Source organism: Gossypium raimondii, chromosome 12, assembly GCF_025698545.1.
Source record: "Gossypium raimondii isolate GPD5lz chromosome 12, ASM2569854v1, whole genome shotgun sequence".
Taxonomy (NCBI): Eukaryota; Viridiplantae; Streptophyta; class Magnoliopsida; order Malvales; family Malvaceae; genus Gossypium; species Gossypium raimondii.
The window spans coordinates 56341301-56367202 of record NC_068576.1 but is presented as its reverse complement, the minus strand read 5'-3'; the positions used below and the strand labels follow the sequence as shown (position 1 = coordinate 56367202).

General features: G+C 30.9%; 4 protein-coding genes across 6 annotated transcripts; all 4 read left to right on the top strand.

Annotated features, from left to right (window-relative positions):
- The first annotated feature begins 443 nt into the window (after positions 1-443).
- On the top strand, positions 444-2693 carry LOC128035536 (uncharacterized). Its single transcript, XM_052625321.1, has 4 exons — positions 444-464; positions 1051-2265; positions 2351-2509; positions 2589-2693. Exons 1-4 carry the CDS (start codon positions 444-446, stop codon positions 2691-2693), a joined length of 1500 nt encoding a protein of 499 aa, XP_052481281.1.
- Positions 2694-4953: 2260 nt separating this feature from the next.
- LOC105762554 (LOB domain-containing protein 24) lies at positions 4954-5460 on the top strand. The gene is made up of 2 exons (XM_012580310.2): positions 4954-5106; positions 5197-5460. The coding sequence occupies exons 1-2, from the start codon at positions 4954-4956 to the stop codon at positions 5455-5457; spliced, it is 414 nt and encodes a 137-aa protein (XP_012435764.1). The 3' UTR covers positions 5458-5460.
- Positions 5461-6602: 1142 nt separating this feature from the next.
- On the top strand, positions 6603-10722 carry LOC105765571 (serine/arginine-rich splicing factor RS40). 3 transcript variants are annotated; one of them, XM_012584752.2, is made up of 6 exons: positions 6603-6758; positions 7549-7659; positions 9117-9229; positions 9325-9572; positions 9678-10313; positions 10395-10722. In XM_012584752.2, the coding sequence occupies exons 2-6, from the start codon at positions 7554-7556 to the stop codon at positions 10417-10419; spliced, it is 1128 nt and encodes a 375-aa protein (XP_012440206.1). In that variant the 5' UTR covers positions 6603-6758; positions 7549-7553; the 3' UTR covers positions 10420-10722. The 3 variants fall into 3 exon arrangements, with proteins under 3 accessions (XP_012440206.1, XP_012440208.1, XP_012440207.1); XM_012584754.2 differs by having other exon boundaries at positions 6709-6758; positions 7549-8907; XM_012584753.2 differs by lacking the exon at positions 6603-6758 and having other exon boundaries at positions 8589-9229.
- A 7006-nt stretch (positions 10723-17728) lies between these two features.
- LOC105765570 (protein DETOXIFICATION 49) lies at positions 17729-19454 on the top strand. The gene has a single exon (XM_012584750.2). The coding sequence runs from the start codon at positions 17757-17759 to the stop codon at positions 19386-19388; it is 1632 nt and encodes a 543-aa protein (XP_012440204.1). The 5' UTR covers positions 17729-17756; the 3' UTR covers positions 19389-19454.
- The last annotated feature ends 6448 nt before the right edge of the window (positions 19455-25902 follow it).

The following is a 25902-nucleotide window of genomic DNA, read 5'->3' as shown; positions in this document are numbered from 1 at the left end:
TCTATTTTGTCAAGTCCTACATTTGTTTCAATTTTTTTATATTTTATATATTTTTCCTTCCAAAAATAAATTTTGAATATACATGTTATTTTTCGTGACTTTATAATTTTTGAAAAACTAGAAAATGAAATTTTATAAATACTTTGAGATTATAAACATAGATTTACCAAAAGTGAGATGATAAAATTTAAGTCTATTTTGATATATAAATTTTAGGAGAAATTATTTTATGGATCTTTCTACCACATTATTTATAGTCAATTTTAATTATTTAATGACATTTCAGTAATTTTTTCAGGTCATTGATACATAATGTTGATATTTTTTTACGGAACCCCAAATCTTGAACCCAAACTCTAAATTAGTTCGGGGTTCAAGTTGGGTTTGAGATTCAAGATAAAAAATACTAAAATTATGTATCATTAGATAATTGAAAAGGAACAATGGATAATGTGATGAAAATGGTCAATTGAATAGAGATTTAGAGGAGGATTTTCTTTTAATCAAAATTTTAAAATTTTAAAATTGAATTTACTTATTTAGTAGTAAAAATAATGAAGAAATTCATTCTTCTAATTCTAGATATATTTTTAAATTCCTCCAAATCTTATTATTTTTATACATGATTTCATCATAAAAATAAAAAAATAAACTTAAAAATACTATTTCTATTTAATTCTAATATATTATGTATTATATTTTTCTACATATTTGTAAACTTTTTACAAATACAATGATAATCATATCACATATTTTTATGTTATTTATTTTAATATCATTAATTTTCTTTTACAATTATTTTTTAACTCATACTTTTACATTAACCGCATAAAATTACATCGATTCTTAATTGCAATGCAAGAACAGCTATGTAAACATAAAATAAAAGATTAATTCTTCATGCAAATAAAAGAAAAAAAAACAGTTTGGGTAATAACCAACAAGAAAGATATTTTACTTTAAATTTTTTTTTATTCTCCATATTTGTTTTATAGATCATGTTTTCTGATATATCCCTAATGCATCCATTGGCTCGTGTAAATTTTGCAGAAGTACCGGATCTTCCTAAAGCGTCTAGCAGAGAGGGGTTGTTTTGCATCCAAGGCCGTAATCGACAGGTTCCTGAAGTCGAACTTCGCCGCCGGTCATCCCTTGTTGTTGAAAACTGCTCAAGAGTATTCTCGATTGGAACACATGGAACGATTAAGGGTATTAGCATCTTATCCTGGTTTGCGTGAGAGCCTTATGGGTCACAGTTCCACTGGGAGCGTACCCTTGTTTTACGGTCATCCTGGTGCTTCGAGTAGCAACGCTGCTCAACAGCCACTTGGCTATGGACAATCCCGTTTATTGTCCAATCAAACTAACCAGCCACTCTTCCCTGGCAGTGGCAACATGTTGAACAATCCCTATCTGAATAATCGCGTGGGATATGGAAATGGAATTGGAATTGGAATTGGAATTGGATCGAGTTCGTCGGTGAATGGTGGGGGTGGGTTTTCTAGTGGCTTGTTGAATGGCGGAAACTCATCGCTAACGTACCCAAACCAGGTTCAAGCTAGGCCTGATTTTTACAATGCTGGTCCGTCTTCGTCTTCACCGTTCCGATTTGGCTCAGCTGGCTTTCATTCTTCGGGTTCTACATTGGGTAATGGGCTCTTTGGAAGCGGTAGCAGCTCTTACCCTAGTCTGAATAGCAGCTCTTCGGGTTCTACAGTGGTTAATGGGCTCTTTGGAAGCAGTAGCAGGTCTCACCCTAGTCTCAATAGCAGCTCTTCGGGTGCTACATTGGGTAATGGGCTCTTCGGAAGCAGTAGCAGCTCTTACCCTAGTCTGAATAACAGCTCTTACCCTAGCCTGAATCCTGGTTACACCAACAATGCTGCTAATAGCTATCGTGGGATGAGGTTTTATGAACATCTCCTTAATGGGTCGGCTCCCCCTCTCACCGGTGACTATGGCTCAATGAATCAAACCCGTCCCACCGGTGACTATGGTTCAATGAATCGAACTCACAATGAGAATATTAATGTTCCAACCATGAGGACTACACCTTTAGATAGTCTAGATTTTATGCGAGAGTTTCCTATTCCACCAGTTGACAGTTCGACATTGATTCAAGGACTAGGAACTGGCAATACAAGATTGACTGAAATTAATTCTGATCAGCTGCTGAACAATGTTCCTAATCTCGGCAATGAACCACGAGGTGGTGATGGTTTACTCCAAGACCTTGTGCTTGAGTCGAAAAAGTTAGCTAATAAGGTAATACATTTCTATTGTAGTAATTGAGTGAATTAGTATTATATTCTTCTCAAAATGGTTGGCTTTTTTTTTGTTATCGGTATAGGAGAAAGCTGGTGAGCAGAGTGTTGAGAATTCCGACTATTGCTTGCCTTCGTTGTTCCCGGAAATCTATCCGACATTGGATGAACTTCTCAACTGCGATTTCCCCGATCCCTTGTCCGATGAAGATAACCATCCTTGGAGTGAAGAAGCTATTGGGCAGGTAAGTCCACTAACTCCATATTTTGCATGCTACCATTTTTCCTTATGAATCCTCACAATGTTAGAGGATTTTTGCCTAGGTTCAAAGTGAACTTGAAGAGCTGATCAACAACCCCAACCCTGCTGCAGGCGATGGTTCCAATGAATCCAACCCAGTCACTAATAAGGCAAACTTCAATTTCTAGTTTTGTTACATATATATGATCGCGCTTAAAACCATACTGATTTATATCATCTTTTGTGATGTAATATAGCAACAAACCGGAGGGGAACAAGTGACTGTCACTCACCCACTCAGCAATGTACTCCAAGTGATGACTGCCCCAGCTCCTGCTCCCGCTTCCGCTCCCGCTCCAGCTCCAGCTCCCGCTCCTGCTCCTGCTCCAGCTCTGGCTGTATATAACTCGGCAAACAATGCGAACAATGGTGCCCCAGTTGGAGCTAATTCATCAAGCTATGAGGTATATCATTGTTATTATCATCATCAATCAATCTTATAATGGCTTGTATTGTTTACATTTAAATAAAAATAAATTCTATATCACTGCAGGATGATGAGGATTTCCTGGATTCCTTGCTGAACTTCAACGACGAGTTTGAGTGATAGCCATCGCTGCAGCTGTCTGAATCATTTACTTCAAGCTTCAATAAACAGTTAACTTTAGATATAAAGTTTCGGACCTATCTATAATATCTAGTTTTAGTTTGGTTTAAATAAGAAGCTTGGACATGGGTTTACAGTTTGTTTTTAATTTGGTTATGTAATGTTGTGACTATTTCTCTCTTTATATATGCTTGGCATTATCTATGTTTTAAATAAATTGGAACCTTTAAATTTCCTGTCTTCTCTTTCTCTCTATATTTATTCCAAACTTCTTTGTTTATTTATATTATTATTGCTTTTAAATAATTATTAGTTTTAAAATTTTAAAACATTTTTTGTGAAATTTTTTGTTTTAAATACTTTTATTTAGCTTCTCAATTTAAAATAATTTTAGAATTTTTATTGAAAAATATTTATAGTTTTAAAAGGGTTGAAAATGTTTTCGATTGCAAACTCTTAATAGTTTTAATTTTTATACATTTTTCCTTACAAAATATTCATTTTTAATGAATAATTTGTAATTAGTTTTTAAACACATTTTTAAATTTTATATAAATTTAAAAAATTTAAAATTAAAGTTTTTTAAATGATTTGTCTTAAAACATGCTTTTTAAAAATGTTTTAACTTAATTATAATTAAAGATATACTTTTTTAAGTAAATATATTTTAAATTTAATTAAATTTAATAATTCTAAACATATTTAATTAAAATAATTTAAAATATTGACAAATTAAAATAATTTTAAACAGTTTTAACTTTAAAACTGCTTTAATTTTTAAAGTGATTTTTAAAATTTTATTAAGGTTTTAACCTTTTCAATTGAAAAAGGTATTTTGATAGTTTAAAATTAATTTTAAAACAATTATAGATTTTAAAAAAATTATTTTTAAAAACTATTTATATTGATTCCGAAAATAAATATTATATTTATATTGAAACTAAACATAAATATTCTTTTATTTTTATATTAAACTAAATAATTGTATATTATGATTAATAGTGGGATCTAATATATAATATTTAAATTGTTGATGTCTCATGAAGAGAGAGTTGCCATTTGTCATACCTTGTAATAGTAAATATATATGTGATCTTATCTAAGTGGGTAAATTGGTTTAATTTAGTAGCTTTATTGGATGCATAAGAATCGAAAATACTCATTGATGGACATATATGGTTGGGAATGGCCGTTCATCTGGAGGCCAAGAGCCTTATAAGTGAACGAGGGTTGAAGATGTTTTCAAAGTACGAAAGTCGTATGTGATTTTTCATAGAAGGGGGAGAAGAGCCATTTTCTCTTGTAAATGAGTTAATGCCCTACTTAGGTCACGAGGAGGAGCTTATATAGTCCCTCAAGTCTCATGGGACAAATGTATAGGTGTAAGAGTCACGTGGGCATCATATAAAGTTTACATGTTCTTAGTTTCGTAGCATTTAATAAGGTGAGATGTCAATAAAATTATCTTTAAAATTAACCGAACAAAATTTTCGTATGTGATGATTAACTTGACAATGTCTCTCAATTATAGTAATAATATACAACAATAATACTCTCTCATTCTTTATACATGTTTGATATAACTAAATTTTTACAATAAATATGACAGCAAAAATCTCTACTCCATTTTTCTAGCCTTAATTAATTTCCATATTTCCTTTCTTCCCTACACATTAGCATCTTTCTCCTCTAAATCTTTCAAAATTTGAAAAGAGAACTAGCCGTTAATTCCATTGCTCACTTCACTAAATTTTGTTATATATTAATCCTAATCTTTGCTAGATTTATTTTCCAATAACAGTAGATTCTGAAAATCCTATATTCATAACAATTTTAACACCATGAATCCAGGCCGTTGTGCTGCTTGTAGATATTTGAGAAGAAGATGCCCTCCCGCTTGCATTTTCTCCCCTTATTTCCCACCCAATAATCCTCAAAGATTTGTTTCCATACACCGGATCTATGGTGCCAGCAATGTCGCAAAACTACTTCAGGTCAAATCTCCCTCACCCTATATTATGAATTTTGATTCCGATTAATTCAACTTGAATTGAAGTAATTTGTCTGTGATGATTATTACATAGCAACTTCCGTCGCATTTGCGAACTCAAGCGGCGGATTCTTTATACTTGGAGGCACAATATCGAATCGAAGATCCCGTGTATGGTTGCGTTGGGCTCATATCTTTACTGCAGCAACAAATACATGATGTCGAGAGGCAACTGGCTATGACCCAGGCCGAGATTGCCTTTCGGGCACGACATCCCCAAGCAGTGGAGAGCAATTTGTTGAACAATGTTGGCAACCCCAGCTTCTCCAATCAAGCTTCTTCTTGGTTTATGTAGGAATATGGCTATACTATTTAGTTCGAGTGAATAAAATGATTCATCATTATTGAGTAATAAAAGTGACTTTTACTAATGCAACTTTGTTTAAGCCATATATATTAGCCCTCACAAAAATGAATTGTATTTAAACGATTAATCTTAGAAAAAAAATTGAAGAAAAATGGGATATTTGTGTTTGGTCTTAATATTTATTTTAGTATATGAGAAAAAATAGGAAAAATAATTATTATATATTTTAAAGAAATTTTAAAATTAATTGTTCATTTTTTAATAGTATGTTATAATACGATTTAGTATCAATTTATATACTTGGTATTTTTTTTTATAATTACATATTGAGTATTTTGGTTATAGAAAATTGAATTCTTTTTTTAAAAAGAAAATCAAAGAGATAATTTAATATAATTAGAAATTTATATTAAGTAAATATTAATATGGGAACTAAAAATGGAAGGTGGGAAGGGGCCTTGCCTCGCCCAACTTTTTTTGGTCCAACTGTTTCTTAGGTCCCTACTAATTTTGAATTAAATAAATTAAAGTCTTGACCTCCTAACTTTTTTGGTTTAAACCCCTTTTTGGTCCCTGCCAATTTTGAATTAGTCAATTAGAGCCCTAGCCTCCAATTCTTAAATACCTCTAAAGTATCTGTCAAATTTGAAATTAGGCATATTTGGTCCTACCCCAATTTTGAATTTTTAAATTGATGGATTAATAAATAAAATTTCAAAAACCCTTTTTTTTATTTTTAATTTCATATTCTAGTTTATTCTTATTTGCCTATCTTATTCAAATTATTTTTTATTTTTACGCTAAGCTCTTCGTTATTTGTCTACACTTCCCAAATAAAATTTCACCCCCACGTACGAGACGTTGCAATTCGTATTAAAAGGTAAAATTATAAAATCTTATCTATTTTTTAGTTTAAATTTAATCACGTGTGGTTACTATTATATATACATATATATATATATTATTTCCTACTATTATTTAATAATAACAAAAAATTGATGGAAAGCGCATTAAATTTTTACATAATGTTTTTCTTTGTCTAGTTAATATGAGCAATAATATATATGGAACATATTGGGGTCAAATTAGGATTTAATTAATATATTGTGGCCATTTCCACAAATATCTCAAAAAGTAGGGGCTTGGTAGATACGAACGTTATTTTCTTATTATATATTGACTCACGAGCTTCACATTTTAACCCGGTTCGTGAAAATATCCCAGGGCTCTCTCACTAGGGTTTCGAACTTTCCTTGATTTTTTTTTTCCTGAAATCGCTGCTTTCGAAGGTAAGTCCGTTTTCTAATCCTCGGTTTTTTGTTCAAATTTTATTTTATTTTAATTTCCCCGAGCTTGTTGAATTTTTTTCCATGAAGAAATGTGAAAAGGAAGGGAAATTAGGTTTTTATAATTCTTTTAAATAAAACTTTCAGTTCCAATCTCTCATTTTACTCTATTTTTTGTACTAAATAGTCTCTAAGAAGACATTTTAGCTCAGATCTATGATTTTTATATATTTTTATGGTAGATTTGATTGCTGTTTGATTTCGTTTTTTCTTGACTTAGATCCTGAAGCTATAGTTATACTTTTAGCTCATTTTTTCCCCTTTCTTTCAAAGACCTGGAAAATATTGTCCATTGAGGGTATTTAACTGAGAAAAAATGAAAAATTCCTAATCCACAGTATGTTTCAGTTCTTCAGAACCTGGAATTTTATGAAATAGTTAATTTGGCTGCGGTTGACTGTTTATTTTTTTATTTTCTCTAAAAGAATGGTTTTCAATTTTTCTTTTTCTTGTGTGATGAATCAACATGAAAAGAACGAAAGATATGTGAATTCAGTTAGAGAACGTCTCTTCTTCTGTGGTCTGTTTATGAAATTGACCACAATGCTATATTTCAAGGAAGTCTCTATTTGTTTACTAAATAGCTTTGGAATATTTGTTGATGATGTTGCCTACACTGTTCATGTTAGAACGCATTATTACTTGATGGTTAACTCTCTAGTTTTGACTTGTTCTTTCATAAGTCTGTGTGTGTTTGTGTGAATACTGATGGAAAGTTGTCACTTCTGCTCAGGCAATATGAGACCCATTTTCTGTGGAAACTTTGAGTATGATGCACGTCAGTCTGATTTGGAACGACTCTTCAGAAAATTTGGGAGAATCGAAAGAGTAGATATGAAGTCTGGTAAGTATTGTTTCTCTATCTACATTATTGATTATTGGTTCCATGTGAGAATTTGGGCTTCATTCCCCTGCCCCCTCTTTTAGTATATTCTTTCATGCTATTGGTGCAATTTGGCTGGACGTGTTGGTTGTAAAGGTGTCAAGAGTATTTTGAGCTTGAAAAGCTGTTTCTTATTGAATATGGCACAGTGAAAAATCTATTCCACATGGTTTTTATCTTCACTATGCAAATGGGGACAAGCTGGGCTTTTTATTCTGAACTTGAGTTGCTCAATAAGATAATTGTTTGACGAATTTTTTAAGTAGCAGCTGTCTGTTTCTGATTTCAGTAATGGATAAGTATATATACAAGTCAGAGGTTACAAAAAATGAGCGATTGTTTATTTAGAATTAGGAGCTTCCTTTGTTGGGACTTTAAGTCATTTCGAATCTACAGATGAAGATGGGGTCCAGGATATAGTCTGTGTGAATATATACTGAGTTTTATGCATTATTCAACATGATAGGTTAAAAGCAATCTATAGTGAGACAGGCTTTTATGCGATTTCATTTCCAATTTCTCCCTCACTTTAAAAAAAAAAAAACGATAGTCTTGATACTGTATTTAAAAACTAGCTTTCATTGAACGCTTACCCCAAGTATAACATTCTTTGATTGTATATGTCTGTAAAAATTAAAATATGGAGCAATTTGTATGCACATATCGCAATGAGAGAAGTTCCTGCAGCAATGAGCAATGTCAAGTTCCTACTCCTCGTCCATTAAGGTGTTGGTCCCTATCATGCTGGCGGTGCAGCAGTATGACCTCATAATACACGACTCAGCAGCATCAGTCATCCTTTGTTGAGTTTTACTGGGGGTCCAGGATGTTTAAGGGAAAAAGCATTTTTGAAAAATAAGCCCCCATACTCAACATTTTCTTTGGCGCAGGATTTTCTTGGGATGTAATGGAGGAGCTCCTCAGAATTCTGTTTCATGCCTGTGACGAGCTTCCTCTTCTTGCTTTCAAGAAGAGTCACTCTAATCCCCAATGGCATCGTCATCCCTCATTTTCCTCGGGCATTTTTTCCTTTCATTCCTCATGACTTTTTCCCAGCCTCAAATTCAGACATGTTTCAAGGTAAAAACATTACTGACCTCATGGCAGAGGCTGCAGAAAATATGGAGAAGGCACACTAATTCCTTGACCCACGTGAGACATCCAATTTTGGATTCTTGTTCCTTGACATCACTTAGTTCATCACACAAGGTCTGTTACTACTTTCACTGGTCTTAGTTTATAGATTATAAGGAGCTTGCCAAAATTTTGTCCTAGGCTAGGATTTTAGGTGGTTTGTTTCTTGCCGAAGAGGAAATGCCAACAGATTGAAGGTTCCTTTGGTGGGAGGATTCATAACCTAGTTACCATTTTCCACCGCAGTGAAAGTCATAATTAGTCCAACTTTTTCTGGTGTGTAGGATTTGCTTTCATCTATATGGAAGATGAGAGAGATGCTGAAGATGCCATCCGAGCACTTGATCGAACAGAATTTGGTCAGAAAGGACGTAGGCTTCGTGTTGAATGGACAAAGGTAATGCTTTGGTATTGTTACTTTTTAGAGGTCTTTAAATTGCTCTTTTGTTTGCATTCTCATTGCTGTAAATTTCTTTTTACTTTGTGTTCTAGCATGAGCGTGGCATTAGAAGGCCTGAGGGTGGGGGTGGTGGATCAAGAAGATCTGCAGCAAACACAAGACCTTCAAAGACTTTATTTGTCATCAATTTTGATCCTTATCACACTCGAACTAGGGATTTGGAAAGGCACTTCGAGTCATATGGAAAGATAGTAAGTGTAAGGATCAGAAGGAATTTTGCATTTGTACAATATGATTCCCAAGATGATGCCACCAGAGCTTTGGAGGCTACAAATATGAGGTAGAAAACTTGCCACCCACGAAAAATTTTCAATTATTACCACTTAATTTAAAAGATAATTCTGTGAATTTGTTTTCTGAACCATGGTTCCTGATCTACTTGCAGCAAGCTGATGGATAGAGTTATTTCAGTTGAATATGCAGTACGAGATGATGATGATCGTCGAAATGGATGTAGCCCTGAGAGAGGTCGTGATAGGTCACCTGAGAGAGGTCGTGACAGGAGACGATCTCCAAGTCCCTTCCGAAGAGAGAGGGGTAGCCCCGATTATGGTCGTGGCTCTAGTCGTAGCCCTTATAGGAAGGAGAGGGGGAGCCCTGATTATGGTCGTGGCCACGGTCCGAGTCTCTATAAGAGAGATAGAGGTAGCCCTGAGTATGGCCAGATCACCAGCCGTAGTCCTCAGAGAAGAGAGAGGACCAGCTCTGACCATGCTCGTGGCTCTAGCCGAAGTCCTTACAGGAAAGAGAGGGCTAGCCCTGAGAATATCCAAGGCTCTAGCCGCAGTCCTTATAGGAAAGAGAAGCGTAGTGCTGAAAATGATCGTAGCCCCAGTCGCAGTCCATATAGAAGAGAGAGGCCCACTTCTGACAATGGTCGTGCACCCAGCCATAGCCCATATGGAAGAGAGAGAGTTAGCCCAGAGAATGGCCGTGGTAGCAGCCCTGGTTCTATGCCAGAAAGAAGGGCCAGCCCTTATGGTGGTGAAGCCGAAAGCCCAGTCAATGAAAGATATGGAAGGTCTGTATAGTTATATGATCTAACAAGTTTTTGCTTTATCTTTTATGGGTTGACTTTATATTTTGCTATTTGAAACTGCAGTCAATCTCCTGCAGCAGAGGAATGATTAGGATCTAGAGAAAGCATTTAAAGGAGGAACCTTCGTCTTCATGGCAGAACTCAGTTGGAAGTGTTTTTATTTGCTTTTCTTTGGTGACGAAAACTGTTTCGGCAATTACATTTAGAGCTGGATTCTGACCTTTTGCTGTAGCGTGTAGTTTTAAAAGCCTAGATTTCTAGTTAGGTGCAAATGGATATATATCCTGTTTACTTTGAACTCGAAGTAATATGTTTTATGTACTCGATTTCCCAACTTTTTTGTTTTTTATGTCTGATTTGATTTCATTAGCTACCCCTACTTGTTTATCAATTGTCTTTGCTTATCATCTAGTTTCCTTTGTTAGCATTTTTTATTACAGATCGCTTCTGAGGCTGAAATCAGTGCCTCTTTTTCTTTTTGTTTTTCTTTTATGTGTGGGTTTTAATTTTCTTGGAAGTGGATATGAATGGGATTTCATTTTTGGACCCACTGTGACTGTTGGATGTAAATCCAGAGTTGGTCCATTTTATTTGCGTCAATCAAGTATAAGGCTGAAACCTGAATGAAAGCCACCATTTGAAAAAGCTACAAATTATGGCAAGTGGCACTCGCCAAGTGCGTCTCTACAGAAGTGTACAAAGCTTTTTCAGACAGCAGACAAAGCAATTACAATTTGGGTGTTGCATATCTCCTTGGAAATAGTGCGGTGGGTGGCATATATTTTCCCTTTGTAAGGAGCGAATCACAATACTGATAAGGTGCCTGCATTAAAGGAAACAAATTGAAGAAAATAATCGATTGTCACGATGTGAATGGTAGTATGGTATCCTTTCTTCCACTCCATCCAATCAACTACTCTCTTTCGATGGTTTGTCATGAGGTAATAGGACAAAATAAATAATAGAATTTCAACTCGAGTCAATGTTATAAGTTTCAAGCATGTAACATTATTATTTCAATCAAATATTTATTTATTTTTACATATTTTTTAACTCAAATCGTGTCGTATTCTAATATATGTATGTTATAGCCATGTTTGGGGAAACTCTGTTAAGATGATCACCTGGCTAAAGGAACCTTGCCAAATGAGTGGATCCCGTGAAGAGCAAATATTGGGTGCCACTTGTTTAGCTTATGAGTCAACTACCATGCAAATTAGACCATATGTAATTTGTTAGTCATGTCCAAACACACGTGCAAGAGATCTAGAGAACTCTCCCCCAACACTGAATGTGTAACACAATGGACAAATAAGGAACTACTAGAGTTTAGAGAGAACTCAAGGATATCAAGCTTACATTTCTAAAACTAGAATCTTCGACAACGTCATAACAGCTCTCTGCATGATACCATGTGAACCGCCATTATCTTTCAACCATTTATACTGTATCAACTTACTAAAAATATTAATATTCTAAATTTTATGGTGATCCAAATAACTTTTTGTTCAGCAATCGAGGGACCAAGAAAAAACAATAATGAAGTGAAGATAAAAAATCACAATATTGATTCATATTTATTTGTAATTGAGATATTTCATGTACTACCAAAGACAAAAAAAAAACAAAATCCTTCTCTAAAAAAAGATGAATAAAATATGAATGTCGCCTTTTGCTTTTGGAAAATCAGAGCAGAGGATGAACCACCATCACCATGAGCTTAGTGCTTTTTATTACTTTTCAAAGGATCGTTTTTTCTTTGGGGTTCAATCTTTTCAAAGGATTGTTGTAGCTCGAAAATAAAGGAAGAAAGGTATTAAGATCGAAATTCATATTAAATCTTTATCTCTCAACAACTGATGAATCAAATTCTAGATTGCTACATTTCTTTTTGATGTTTCAAAGACGCCTTTATTTTACTTTCAACGAACCTTCCAAACTTGTACATTTTGGAAATCAAGAAACCAACCAAAACCTTTTAACAAAGGTGTTTCATTGTTGGTAGTAGAGATGGTCGTGTGTGAGCTAGACAGATCGAATTTTAACTGGGATCATATATGATACTAACATCATTCATAATTGTCCGAGTTTACCTCAACCCAAATTTGAGCTTTAACATTTTCTCAAGTCTGATCATATTTGCAAATGACATATCTGAACGCATTTAAACTCGTATCTAAATTTCTAAAATTAAATTATTGAACATATTTTTTTAATATTTATGCTATATTAAATTCTTAAATAAATAGATTGAGCCGATCGAACCTAAATTTTATATAAAATTTAAGTCTGAATTATATTTTAAACATTTTTTTTTGTTGAAGCTCATTTTTGAGTTTAATATTTGTTTTTATTAAACGTTTTTAAATATCGAACAATCTTTTAAGCTCAGATGAATAATCCGGGTCAAATGGGAATGTGGGTTTTAGCAAAGTAAATGGTCAAGCTAACAAAGCAAATATCTAACAATGCTTTGGCCTTTAACAAAAGATGTCTTAAAAGGTGTTCAAACCTAAGTTCAATCACCTTAATTTATATAATAAAAAATCAATTTGAGACTTTTAAGTAGATATATAATTCTCTCCCTTTTTTCTTTTTATGTTTGAACCATATTTTATTTTGTCCATGACTCACCAAACATCCTAATCAAATCTTTAATAAAGTAGACTTTTATCATAGAATTTAGATGTTTTTACATGTATACACTAATTTGTATTCACACTTTCTAGAAAATATATATATTTTATGCGCGACGCGTACAGTGAGAGGACAGTCAGGAGAACTCGCGGTATCATCCTAACTTGCATATGGTTCTCATAAATTCCTTTGTATCAATTTTTTAAGAATAAATTTTATTAAATGTGGCCAAGAATGTTTTAGAATCCTCTTTTTGACTTTGCTGTCAAACTAAATTAGTGATTGGCAATGGACAAGAATTAATTGAAGGTCTGCTTAACAAATGTTTGCAGGTCAATTAAGAATTATTTATTTTATTTAATTTATTGCATTTATGAAATTGAAGAAAAACAGAAATGTTGGTGTTAAAGTATAATCTTAAAAATGTAATTAATTAAGTAAAATAATGTATTAAATACCAAAAAATACCTTTGAATAATAATGGAATAGTTTTAAATTTGTCTTACTTAGAGGTTGATTTAGGTTTGGATACTTTTTTTAATCTCAAGTCAGCCACACAAATTTAAATAACAAAATATATATAAATTAAAAATAGCTAAAATTAAGAAAATTTCAAAACATATATTCTATTAAAATGGTAATAACTTTAACTTTAACTTTTCTGAAAAGTACCACAAAATTTCTAAAAATTCAAAGTGTAACTCAAAAATTGAAAAACAAAACATTCTAGAAAAATTTGAAAAATAAAATTCTATTAAAAATAAATCTTAAAATTAAAATAAATTTTGGACAATGACGGTGAACACCTTCAATAAATACAGACACCGCGTGTTACACATTCTATATTAGTGGAGGTGCCACGTGACGCATTCTTTTGACACCATAAATAAACTGGTGATTAAATCGGGTAATGAAATAATAATTTAAGTATCAAAGTAAAACTAAAAAAAATTTAAATATCAAAATATATTCAAGTTCCAAACCCAACGTTCTGCTTAAAAATTCAATTAATTATTTATCTTACATAAAAATAATATAAAAGATTTGATTTACATTTGAGATTTTGTGTGGGTCAACGGAGGATAAATCAAATTTCAGCAATCCAAGCCTCATTCCTCGTTAATCAATGATGTCCTTTTTCTTATGATTGTAGGGCAGCTTCTTCTATTAATATCTTAATTACCAAAATTAAGATTGAATATTCAATTATCACAAGAAGTTAAGTCTTTACAACTTAAGGGAAAGAGACGATTAACATAAAACTGCCTTGTTAATTTATGAAGGACTGAAAATGCAATTTTTTTATTCATAACATACTTAAAATAAATTATTTAAGTTTTGAGAGGGGCTAAAGGAAAATTTTCCCATTTAACTAGGGGATCAATTCAAGTCTTCTTTTTTATGAATAAATTACTAAAAAATCGAAATTAAGGTCCAGTCATATAATTTACTATTTAGTATTGTATTCCCTTTAATACTAAAAAATAACAATAAATTGCTTCTATTTTAAATAAAAGTTACACATAATTAAGAACCTTATGTGATGGCATAATAGTCAAGGTGTTCACCGCCCCAAGTGTAACTTGAGTTTGAGTCGCGATAGTTGTATTTGTTATTCAGGCTTTACCCTGTTCTTTTGGAATATTTTGTTCTCAATTAAGTTAGAAAATTTTAAATTTCTCGTTAAAAATCCAATCATAAAATAGTTTTAAAATCTACCAATTTTCTGATTCTAAAAATTATGAAAAAAAGGAAAATAATCTTATATTATATATAGTCTATAGTCTGTAGTTTTAGTAATAGGAATTATCGGTAGTGTATAAATTGGTAAATGTATTATAAAACTTTCTGAAAGTATTTTGTATATTTATTTAAAAATAAGTAAAGTAGTTCTGTATTTATATCAAAAAGTAAATCGATTTTTTCATTAAAATTTCATCAAAATTGATATAACTAACAAAAAAATCATATAGTTTCACATTATGTGTCACATGTAACTCATTTTGACGTAAATAGACCAGTTTTTAACAATAGAAATAAATAATTTTTTTAACAGAAGAACTAATATGCTCTTTGATCTGATGTATAAAGATTAAATTGTCATTTTTATGAGTAAAAAAGACAAAACACAACCCGACTCATATTATAAAAACTTTCACAATACCTCTACCTGTATCAATTATAAAGGACAAACAAAAGAAAACAAAATAAAAAGCTGACTTTGACTTTGGGTATTTTCCCAAACATGGTAGGAACAACCCTAAATGGGGTTTCAAAGTACATGCCCCCCCTTTAAATACAAACCAACAAAATATAAACCAAAATCTATTTATGGCCTCTCCTGGTTTTTTTCTTTTATATTAATTTTATTATAGATTTTAATTATATCTATTTTTCTAATATAATACTTAAATTTATTTATAATCTCTCCCGAACTCATAAATAAAAGAATAATATCATTTTACGAAATAATCACAAATATTAAACATGAATCGTTCGTTAATCAGCTAAATGCCACTAATTATTATTATTATTGTCGTAAATGTGGTGTGTGAAACAACTCTTCAAAGGGTGGCAAAATTTTTGTTTTTATAATATACATTAAACCTTACGTCAATGAAATGTAACAAAAATTCCATTAGTGCCGAGACAATATTAATGATCCTACTAAGGATTTCTTTTGGCACATCTACGTAGCTATATATAAGGATGGACCTAATGCTGCCACGTGGCAATCTCAATGCTTTCTTCTTCTTTTTTCCATTATACGAAAATGATTAAATTAGTTTAAATAATTTATTTTTAACATAATTTAATTTCTATATATTTATAATGTTTTTAATTAGTTTAAATAATTAATTATTCAATTAAAATTATATATAATTTGAACACGTTAAGAACTTTAGAAACTAACGCGTTACTGCCCAATTCTTCTAGATTTGTGTTGCTTTTTTTTTCTTCTTTTTACATTGTAAGACAATGACCAAATTTTATTTTTGGCCTCTACATTTTGTTGAAGCTTGAGATTTAATCTATATATTTTAATTTTTAACATAATTTAATGTCATTAGTTAGTTTAAATAGTTAATATTGTTAATCATTTCAACCAAAATGTTGACATGAATTTTCTCAAGAACACTATTCCGGTAGGAAAAGAATAGTTTATCGTGACGATTTGAATGAGAGGTTTTAGAAAAATATATAATAATTATTTTCAACACCATAAGTTTTAATAAAAGAATTTTAACGGTAATCAATAACATTGGAAAAAAATTGAGATATCAAATTATGTCAAAAAGTTGAAGAGCAAAGATTGAATCTTAAATTCGAGTGTAACACAATGATCAAAATTGAAACTTGACCATTTTTATATAATCTAAAATTTGAATGTAGTACAGGGCTAAAATTGAAAATCTACCATTCTAGTTTCAAGTAACATGTGTAAAATGATGGCTTTAGGTGTTAATTTACCCGTTAATAAAAAAATATGTATGAAATGGAATCCTAATGTGTTGTTTTTGTCCTATGTTTGTAGGAACATCTTGTACCCGAAAACGTCCACAGTACCACTTTTGACTCCTTTACTCCTTTCCTTATATTTTTTTAATCCCTCTTACATACAGTTTATGTATATCTGTTTTGCATAACCCCCTTATTATATTTGTAAAAACCCACTTCGGTATCCTCAATTTCGATATTGATCAAATTGATCTCTTTTAAAAAAATTATAGCAAGTCAATCTTTGTTAATTGCATCGGTAATGTTTTTCATCAATTTTACATAATTTTAATTGGTATGATAATAATTTTAGCCTTTGAAGTTTATACCTTCTATTTATTTTTATATATATTTGAAGCTACACGTATTGTTTTTGAAATTTTTAGATTTTTTTTAAAATTTATACATTTTTAGATTATTTTTAGAATAATTAACTGAATATGTAGACATCGAGGGCTTAATTTGTTATATCATTCAAAATTATGTATAATTGATGAAAATGTTGCGATTAATTGTCTTTAGTTGATCACTTTCAAATCGATAAATATTAAATTGCTTTAATTTTTTAAAGAGACCAATTTGCTCAATATCAAAATTGAGAGAAATTGAAAATTTGGGTTGGAAACACTTTAAGCCAAACATAAACAAAGAAAAAAATGCATAATAATAAATTAAGCCCGTAATGTTTACATTTTTTATTAGTTTAGCCTCAACTTTTAAAAAAGTCAAATTCTATCAACCTTTCAAATAAAGTCGAATTATTTTTTAATAGAAGTGCTAACTCATGACAATCTACATGGCAATTCATGTGTATTTCATACTTTCTTTTGTTTTTTTTATTTTTATTAACTTTTTTTTATAAATTTTAAATTATTTATTGACGGTATATAAGATAAATAAGGTCATGTACCAACATCATTAAAAGCGTAATGTTTTATTTAACCCTAAAAATATAAAAATTAAGTTGAAAAAATTATAAACATTAAGAGCTAAATTTATCATTATATCAAAATAAAACCAAGTGATTAATCTAGAATCTCAGTTGATAAAGTAGTAAACTTTTCTTCTTCTTCTTCTTTCTCTTTTTAACCCCTACTGCCAATGCCGGTCCCAATCAGCAACACGACATTTACGAACCTACAATCTATATATTTATATATATTTATATATGCCCTTGTATTGGTGCCAGTGCGTGTGACAAAAACCCACTATAAAACCCCTTTACTCCCTCTTTATACAATCCCCTCCTTAATTATCTCTCTCGTATCGTCTTCACATATAGCAAAAAAGATGTGCCAGTTTACATCTTCCTGCAAATGTGATGATGATGATTCAAATATTCCTTCCCTTCTTTCAATCAACGCCTCTAAAGGGTCATTCAATGTTTACGAATCTTTAATCCCAAAATCCCCGACAATCCATACACAAAAAAAGCTAGGCAGTCTTTTTTCTGTTTCCCTTGCAGTGAAAGAAGCCATCTCCATAGCTAATATTGCTTTCCCTATGATCCTAACCGGTCTCATGTTATACTCCCGTTCATTGATTTCCATGTTATTTCTCGGCCGACTCGGTGAACTTGCCTTGGCTGGTGGTTCACTCGCCATTGGCTTTGCCAATATCACTGGTTATTCTATTCTTTCAGGTCTTGCTATGGGGATGGAGTCCATTTGTGGTCAAGCTTTTGGTGCTAAAAAATATACCCTTTTAGGTATCACCTTACAAAGGACAGTGCTTTTGTTGCTTGCTTCATCATTGCCTATTTCTGTTTTATGGATGAATATGAAGAAAATACTGATAGTCTGTGGTCAAGATGAAAGTATAGCTAATGAAGCACAACGGTATCTTGTTTATTCAGTCTCTGATCTTTTAGCTCAATCTCTTTTACACCCATTGAGGATTTATCTCAGAACCCAATCAATAACTCTCCCTTTAACATGTTGTGCCATTTTGTCTATTCTTCTACATGTACCCATCAATTACTTTCTTGTAACACACCTTAAATTAGGCATCAAAGGGGTTGCACTTAGTGGGGTTTGGACCAATATCAACCTAGTTGGTTCATTGATAATCTATATCCTTTACTTTGGTGTCCATAAAAGAACATGGGGAGGGTTTTCAATGGAGTGTTTTAAAGAATGGAAATCTTTACTGAATTTAGCCATTCCAAGCTGTATTTCGGTCTGTCTTGAATGGTGGTGGTACGAGATTATGATCCTTTTATGTGGTTTACTTTTAAACCCCAAAGCAACAGTTGCTTCAATGGGCATTTTGATTCAAACAACAGCATTGATATACATATTCCCATCTTCATTAAGCTTCAGTGTATCAACAAGAGTCGGCAATGAACTCGGTGCTAACCAGCCCAAAAAAGCCAAACTCGCCGCCTTTGTAGGCCTAAACTGTGGATTCATTCTGGGCTTATCAGCACTCCTTTTTGCTGTACTGGTGAGAAACATATGGGCTACCATGTTTACAGCCGATAAAGATATCATTGCATTAACTTCACTTGTTTTACCTATAATCGGCTTATGTGAACTCGGCAACTGCCCACAAACAACCGGGTGCGGCGTTCTTCGAGGCACAGCAAGGCCTAAATACGGTGCTAATATAAACTTGGGTTGTTTTTACCTTGTTGGTATGCCGGTTGCTGTATGGTTAGCTTTTTTTGCTGGTTTTGATTTTAAAGGGTTATGGCTTGGAATGTTGGCAGCTCAAGTGTCGTGTATGGCCACTATGTTACTGGTTTTGGTTCGAACAGATTGGGATTTTGAAGCTGAAAGAGCCATGAAACTGACCGGAACTCAAATGGCTGTTGATGATGATGATGATGACAGCAAATTACACGAGAATCCACACCAAGCACAAATCAAGCAGGATTCTATTTCTTTATTAGAGGATTTGAGTCATTATTGCCTAGTTTAATTTAACCTTTTTTTTTTTTTAATTTTATATATTTACCTTGTATAGATTAAGGTAAAAAAAAGATTCAGTCCAATTAATTATTTTCGGATTTTTCGATATACTTCGATTAATTTATCAAAATACAACTTCAAGTATTATGCTATTTCCTGTTCTCCGTAACGTACCATGTTTTTTTTTTTTTTAGAGTTGTACAACAATGTTCAAAGGCAATTTTACTATAGGTTAAAATATTACTTGGATAAAATTTGAGATTCAGACCTAATATTTAAAAATTAAAAAATTAATTTTTCCTTTTTTATTTAAAATTGTGTCTTCAACATTGATATTATTTTTATCGAAATTTACCATTAAATGTTCATCAAACGATCATCATCTGACATGACATAATTAATGAAAAATAAATATACTGAGTAGAATTTTTTACAAAATTACTATGATTGGACTAAATTTTTAATTTTGTAGAACTACAGGGACAGTTGTTCATTCTATTTTTAACAGCCCATAATCGTCCACTCCACTCAATCAGGCTTGTAATGAATTAATGTGCAAAGTCCATGTTTTATTTAAATTAATCACATTCTTGGAAAAAAAAAATCAATGAATAATAGGTAAATTAGAGCATAATTTTAGGTTTAATTACTTCCTTGAACTTAGCCTATAACTATTTTAGAAAAAAATTTCCCAAATAAATAAATGCTTCAAGTAAAGGTAAACTATTAAAGTAGTCACTTTTGTTTACCTCGATTATATTTTAGCCATTTATGTTTGAAATGTTACGTTTTAGTCACTTAGTTATCGTTTTGTTACGAAACGATAACTCTGCTATTAATATCTGTTACCTCCCAAACGGCAATCCGACATGGCAGTTAAAATGAGTTTTAAATGCCAACACGGATGTCCAGCCAAGTAAATTAATTGATTTTTTAATTAAATAAATTTAATCAACTGAATTTTCTAAATTAATTAAAGAAAAATGTTAATTTGGTTTCCCGAATTAATCAGAACCAATGCATCATATTAATCATTGAACGAGAAAAAAAGAACCATTAGCCTCTTTTTCTTTTAGCTTTTGTTTTCATTTTGACTAAAAAAAAACCATACATTTTCATAGTCAATCTTTGTTGAATCGAAACAATAGAAATCAAACTGAGTGCTCCATCAATCAGTTGAATTTTTTATTGAAAATGGAAGAATAAAGGATCGATTCAATGGAAGGTCCAAGCATGAATTACAGTAAGTAATGATTTTTTTATTCTTTACTTGGGTTTTGGGTTCCGATATTATAGTTTTTTTTGCAAAAAGGAGGTCCATCTTTTCATGTTTTTCTGTATATGTGACAGTAAGTAATGTTTTTCTCATCCTAACTGAGCATCCACATTGGCATTTAAAACTTATTTTAACTACTTCTGATTGTCATTTCGGAGCTAACAAATTTTAATAAAGTGATCATTTCGTAACAAAACGATAACGTAAGTGACTAGAACATAACATTTTAAATATAAATAACTAAAATATAGTCTAAATTAACAAACAAAAAGTGATTATTTTAATAATTTACCCTAAAAGTAATGAAATGAGATTGTTGAAAATAATTTATGGTTTCCTAAAATTTGTACCCAAAAATAATACAAATACTAATACTTGAATGTTATTTTTATATGAAAAACTAAGTTTATGATAATATATATATATAGTTATTTAGCCTAGAACTTAAAAATTCTTCACGAGATCTTAAAATTTGTGTCGTGTTATTACAGTAAACATGCGAAAGTTGTCGTGACATCAACACACCTAACCTCGGAAAAACCTCCAAAAATAGGGTAAGACAAAGCATTAATTACATTGGTTGTTATTAGAGATATTGTATTAAACGTTTAAACCTTAAATTTGGAGTTTTGAAAGTCAATAAGTTACGCTCTGTGCTTAACATTGATTTCACTAAACAATGTTTTAAGAGTTAATTGCACCAAGCATCTCAAATTTATGAATTTCATTCTAAATTGGTCCTTAAGAAACTATTAAAATTATATCAATCATGTCACCCATCATTAAAGTCGATCAATTTAATTGTAAAATTAAACTAAATGGTTTTAACAATTGAATTGTAAAGATCGATTTAGAATGAGGGTCATAATTTTAAGATGTTCGTGTATTTAATTCATATTTTAAATACATTTAACATAATAACCAAGTTAAATTTGTGTAAATTGTAGATTTAGTCTTTGTATTCTAATTTAATTATTTTTAGTCCTTATACTTTTTTTTATTTTTAATGCAATGTTAGCTTGTTATTATTTACAAATAATACTCGAAAAAAGTCATGTTATTTGAATTAAGGGATTTAGCGACTCTGTTTTAAGTGAGAAATGAAAATTTGAAATTTGAAAAGTATAAAACAAAAGAAAATTGATATTAAATTCACAATTTATATATAGTACAAGACTGATAGTAAAACTTGACCTAATGAACTTAGTTGCTACTGTTTAGATCAAGCACGAAAATTGATCAAATTAGAAAAGATATACTAAATTCACAAGTCAAATATACGACAAGACTAATAGAAGAACTTGACATTTTAACTTCTCGAGATCGAATTTCAAAATTGAATAATAAATTTTATAAGGGATGATGTTAGTCAACATATACTTAATGATATTATATAGAAGTTAAGGTGGCTTTTGTAGAAAAGGAAAATTTATGTATTGTTTATCTTTTGAATTTAATAATAATAATAACGTTGGAATACACGTTAGAACCCTAATTTTAATACAAAACTTATTAGCAAAATTTAAGATAATTAATTATAAATAAATGATGTTTATTGGACCAGATTTTATTGATTCTAGTAAACCAAATTTTTAAATGCGTGTGCGATCCTAAGCTATTCACGAGTACTGTTTTCCTTAAATCTTAATGAATTATTCTAAGTATATACTGTGAGTATTTAAAATCACAATATGTATTAAATGTAATATCAAAATATCAAAATAAATTATTACATAAAACTTTATTTTAGTCTCTCTACTAAAATGGCTCTACGTTAATTTTTATATATTAAAATTTGACACTATTATAATATGGCGTTAAGTTGCTGATAATTTAGACAAAATATATATCTTTCCCAACTACTTTACCCATGACTTAATCCATAAAAAAAAAATCCAACCATCCCTAAGAAAATTCATGTATTTTTGAACTAGCGTATGATTGAAAAAAATACATGGTTTTTTTGGGGGATGATTAGGTTGTTTCTTTTATGAGTCGAATCGGGTCATGAATAAATTATTATAGTATAAGGACTCTTGATACACTTCGAATAATCATGATATATATATACACTTTAAATCAACAAGTGATTGGGTGTAATGGTAAGGCACATTACACTCCCAAGAGAAATACGCATGTTTAAACCTTGAAGATGACATTGTTGGGAGGGACAGCCACGAACTCCACCATAAAACGGACATGAAGAATATAAAAAACACACATATATACACTTTAGAAAATGGATAAATATCAAAATTATATATGAACTTCTGTTTCGTGTAATTGTACGTATTAATTTTAATTTTTCTTTAACTGTACACATTTAAAGAAATAAACACCTCAATTTATTTTTTATATTGTATAAGAATAATTATTTAAATATATAAACATAAAATGCAGTTATATCAATAATGAAAATTATAGTTCATGAAAACCGAATCAAATCAAAATGACACGTATAAAATTACATAAAATTAAAATTTATATATTTATTCTTTAAAAATAACCATAATATATATTTTAATCCAGTTAATAACATGTCCTAAAGTTGGGAAGTTGGGACCATGAGATCTAAAACCTTGGAATTAGAAAATCTCTCAGTCGATTTTGGAACTTAAAGAATAAAGATTATATGCCATTATTCCTTAATTTCTTTGGACAGTATGACGGAAATTAAGGATTTCATTGACAAATTGCTTTTAGAGCATATTTTTAAAAACCTTAATATTTGATGCATTGACCATCTTTTATTTCATTAATGAGGTTGTTTCTTTATAATTTTAAAATTATTAATTAATACAATAACAAAATTATATTTTATAATTCAATATTCTTTTGACTTTGTCCCTCAGAAAACCCACCATAATTTTGACTTATTATTTGCACATGCGCTGATCCATAAATCATACTCCTGCCTGCTTATAATCTAATGTTTTATGGATCCAATGGTTACAAGATGTCAATTATTTAATTTAGATTATAACACACTCATTACGTAAGGGAAAAATAGTTTATGTAACAAATATATTTACAGAAAATTGATTAGAAAAACAAATAATGAAGTTTTGGTATAATAAAATTGAGTTATTAAAAACTATAGCATATGTATTTTCTAGATTTTATATAAAAATATAATAATAGGTAAAACATTTTTTATAATTTTTAACTAATTTAAAATCCGATTTATCAATAACACCAATCTAATCAAACTCTTAAATAAATAGAGAGTAGATGTTTGGTAATTATCATCTGTATAGAGAGTGAATGAACAGATATATACTTACGAGAATTAAGGTTGGGTCCATGTGTTGGTAGATTTTTTCTCTTTGTCCATAGGAATGTAATTTTTGCCTGTATAAAATAGATGGAATCTATATTTTCAATGCAAAAATGTCTAAAGTGTAACAAATGTATTATAGGATGTAGTAAAAATATAAATATAAATAAAAGTAGCACTTATATATCATACTTTTAATCTTTTGTGGAGTCTAAAAAACTCCATAGATGATGTATCAAATGATTACTCTATTCACAATTGTTATAACATAAACAATAACTTCAAGCATGCTCCTAGTTGGAAGAGTTAATATATCATTTTATATCTAAGTTCAACTTGGTACCTTAGTTCAGCTTCAGTGTTCAATGTGGAATCTTTTCGTAGGTATTGATCGTTGTATTGACTATCTGGTTAGTGTTCACTTTGCATTAGTTTATAGGCAAGGTCATGGCATGGCTACAGCTTTGGCTGTAGCAGGGGTGAGAAGATCAGCATTATTTAAAGCTTGGTGGTGATCTATTTTCTTTTTATCTATTAGTAGTTTGCATGTGTGATGGATGTTTTGTAATTTTTGTCTAGGAAAGTGGCTGGTATTTACCAACGGCTTCCTATTATTAATTTATTCACATCAACTGAGCCAAAAATAAAAATAAAAATTCAATGTGTTCTGGTAAAAAGTACATAGGTGGTTAATTGTGACAAAAATATAGCTCAAGTACCAAGTTGAAAATCAAATCCAAAATCAAGTACCAAATAATATATTAACCCTAGTTAAATTGTATTTATCAATTTAAAAAAAGTAAAAGTAACATGGAACCCCTATACTAGGAGTTGGATTGCATTTTGCCCCCTCCACTAAAAAAATAGCAAATTAGTCCTCGTACGTAGACCAAAAAGCTGGTCCTTTTATTAAAAATTTATCCCTGTACGTCAACATGAGGTACACATGACAGGTGACACGTCTCTGTCTGATTATTCCATCAATCACGCCAATTTTTTAACAATATAAATGGGTGAAATTTTCAACAGAAAGAACCAATTTGCTCTTTAATATAATGTACAGGGACTAATTTCTCATTTTTTCAATAGTAGGACAACATGTAACCTAACTCTTGATACAAGGGGTTACATGGTAGTTTTACCATTTCAAACCCAATATATGATTTGCAGATGCAGTTACCTCTTTAGAATTGCGAAGCATCAAAATGTGGAAAGTAAAATAGTACTGAAAACTGTTGGGAGCCTCGAAATGTAGTCCATGAAATGCAAATAAAATTTTCATATAATAAAAAAGACAAGATTCACCATCAAACATGCTCAGATTCCTGATGGCTCGAATCTGCAAAATACATAAGCAAATGAATTATATTATAAGATTCTGACAAGCCACTGTCCAATAGGGTGATACGTTTGGTACAATAAATTTAAATTTTGGGGCTCCTTAATTATATATCTTTTGGCTTAAATTATAAGGCATTGATTATTTGTCATCTCTTATGAATTTGGAAGAGACATTTATATAAATAATTAAGGTCGTTTATGAAGGATGCTGATGAAGCAAATCTTTGATCAAGATTATGACTCTACAATCTCACCAAAGGTAATTAGTATTACGTTCTAGGGTTGAACTTAAATAAAATCGAACTCGAGAAAAGATTGGAGCGGGAGAAAGTCAGAATTTTAATTTAGTTCTATAAACTTAATAAGTATTGGATGTAGTGATAAGATGCATTATATTACTAAGAAAAACTCATGATCGACATTACCAATAAAAACAGTTGCAATTCCCGAAAATATTAATCTTCTTGAGGTAATGAATAAATAAATATTGTACTAATTTGATTAATTAGCTAGCTAGCAAGTACACCCAACATTCTAAACCAACTTGGCTTAGGGTTGATCAGCCAATAAACTGGTAATCACATGCCTTTGCTAGCATATATTATATGTATATATAAAATATAATCACTT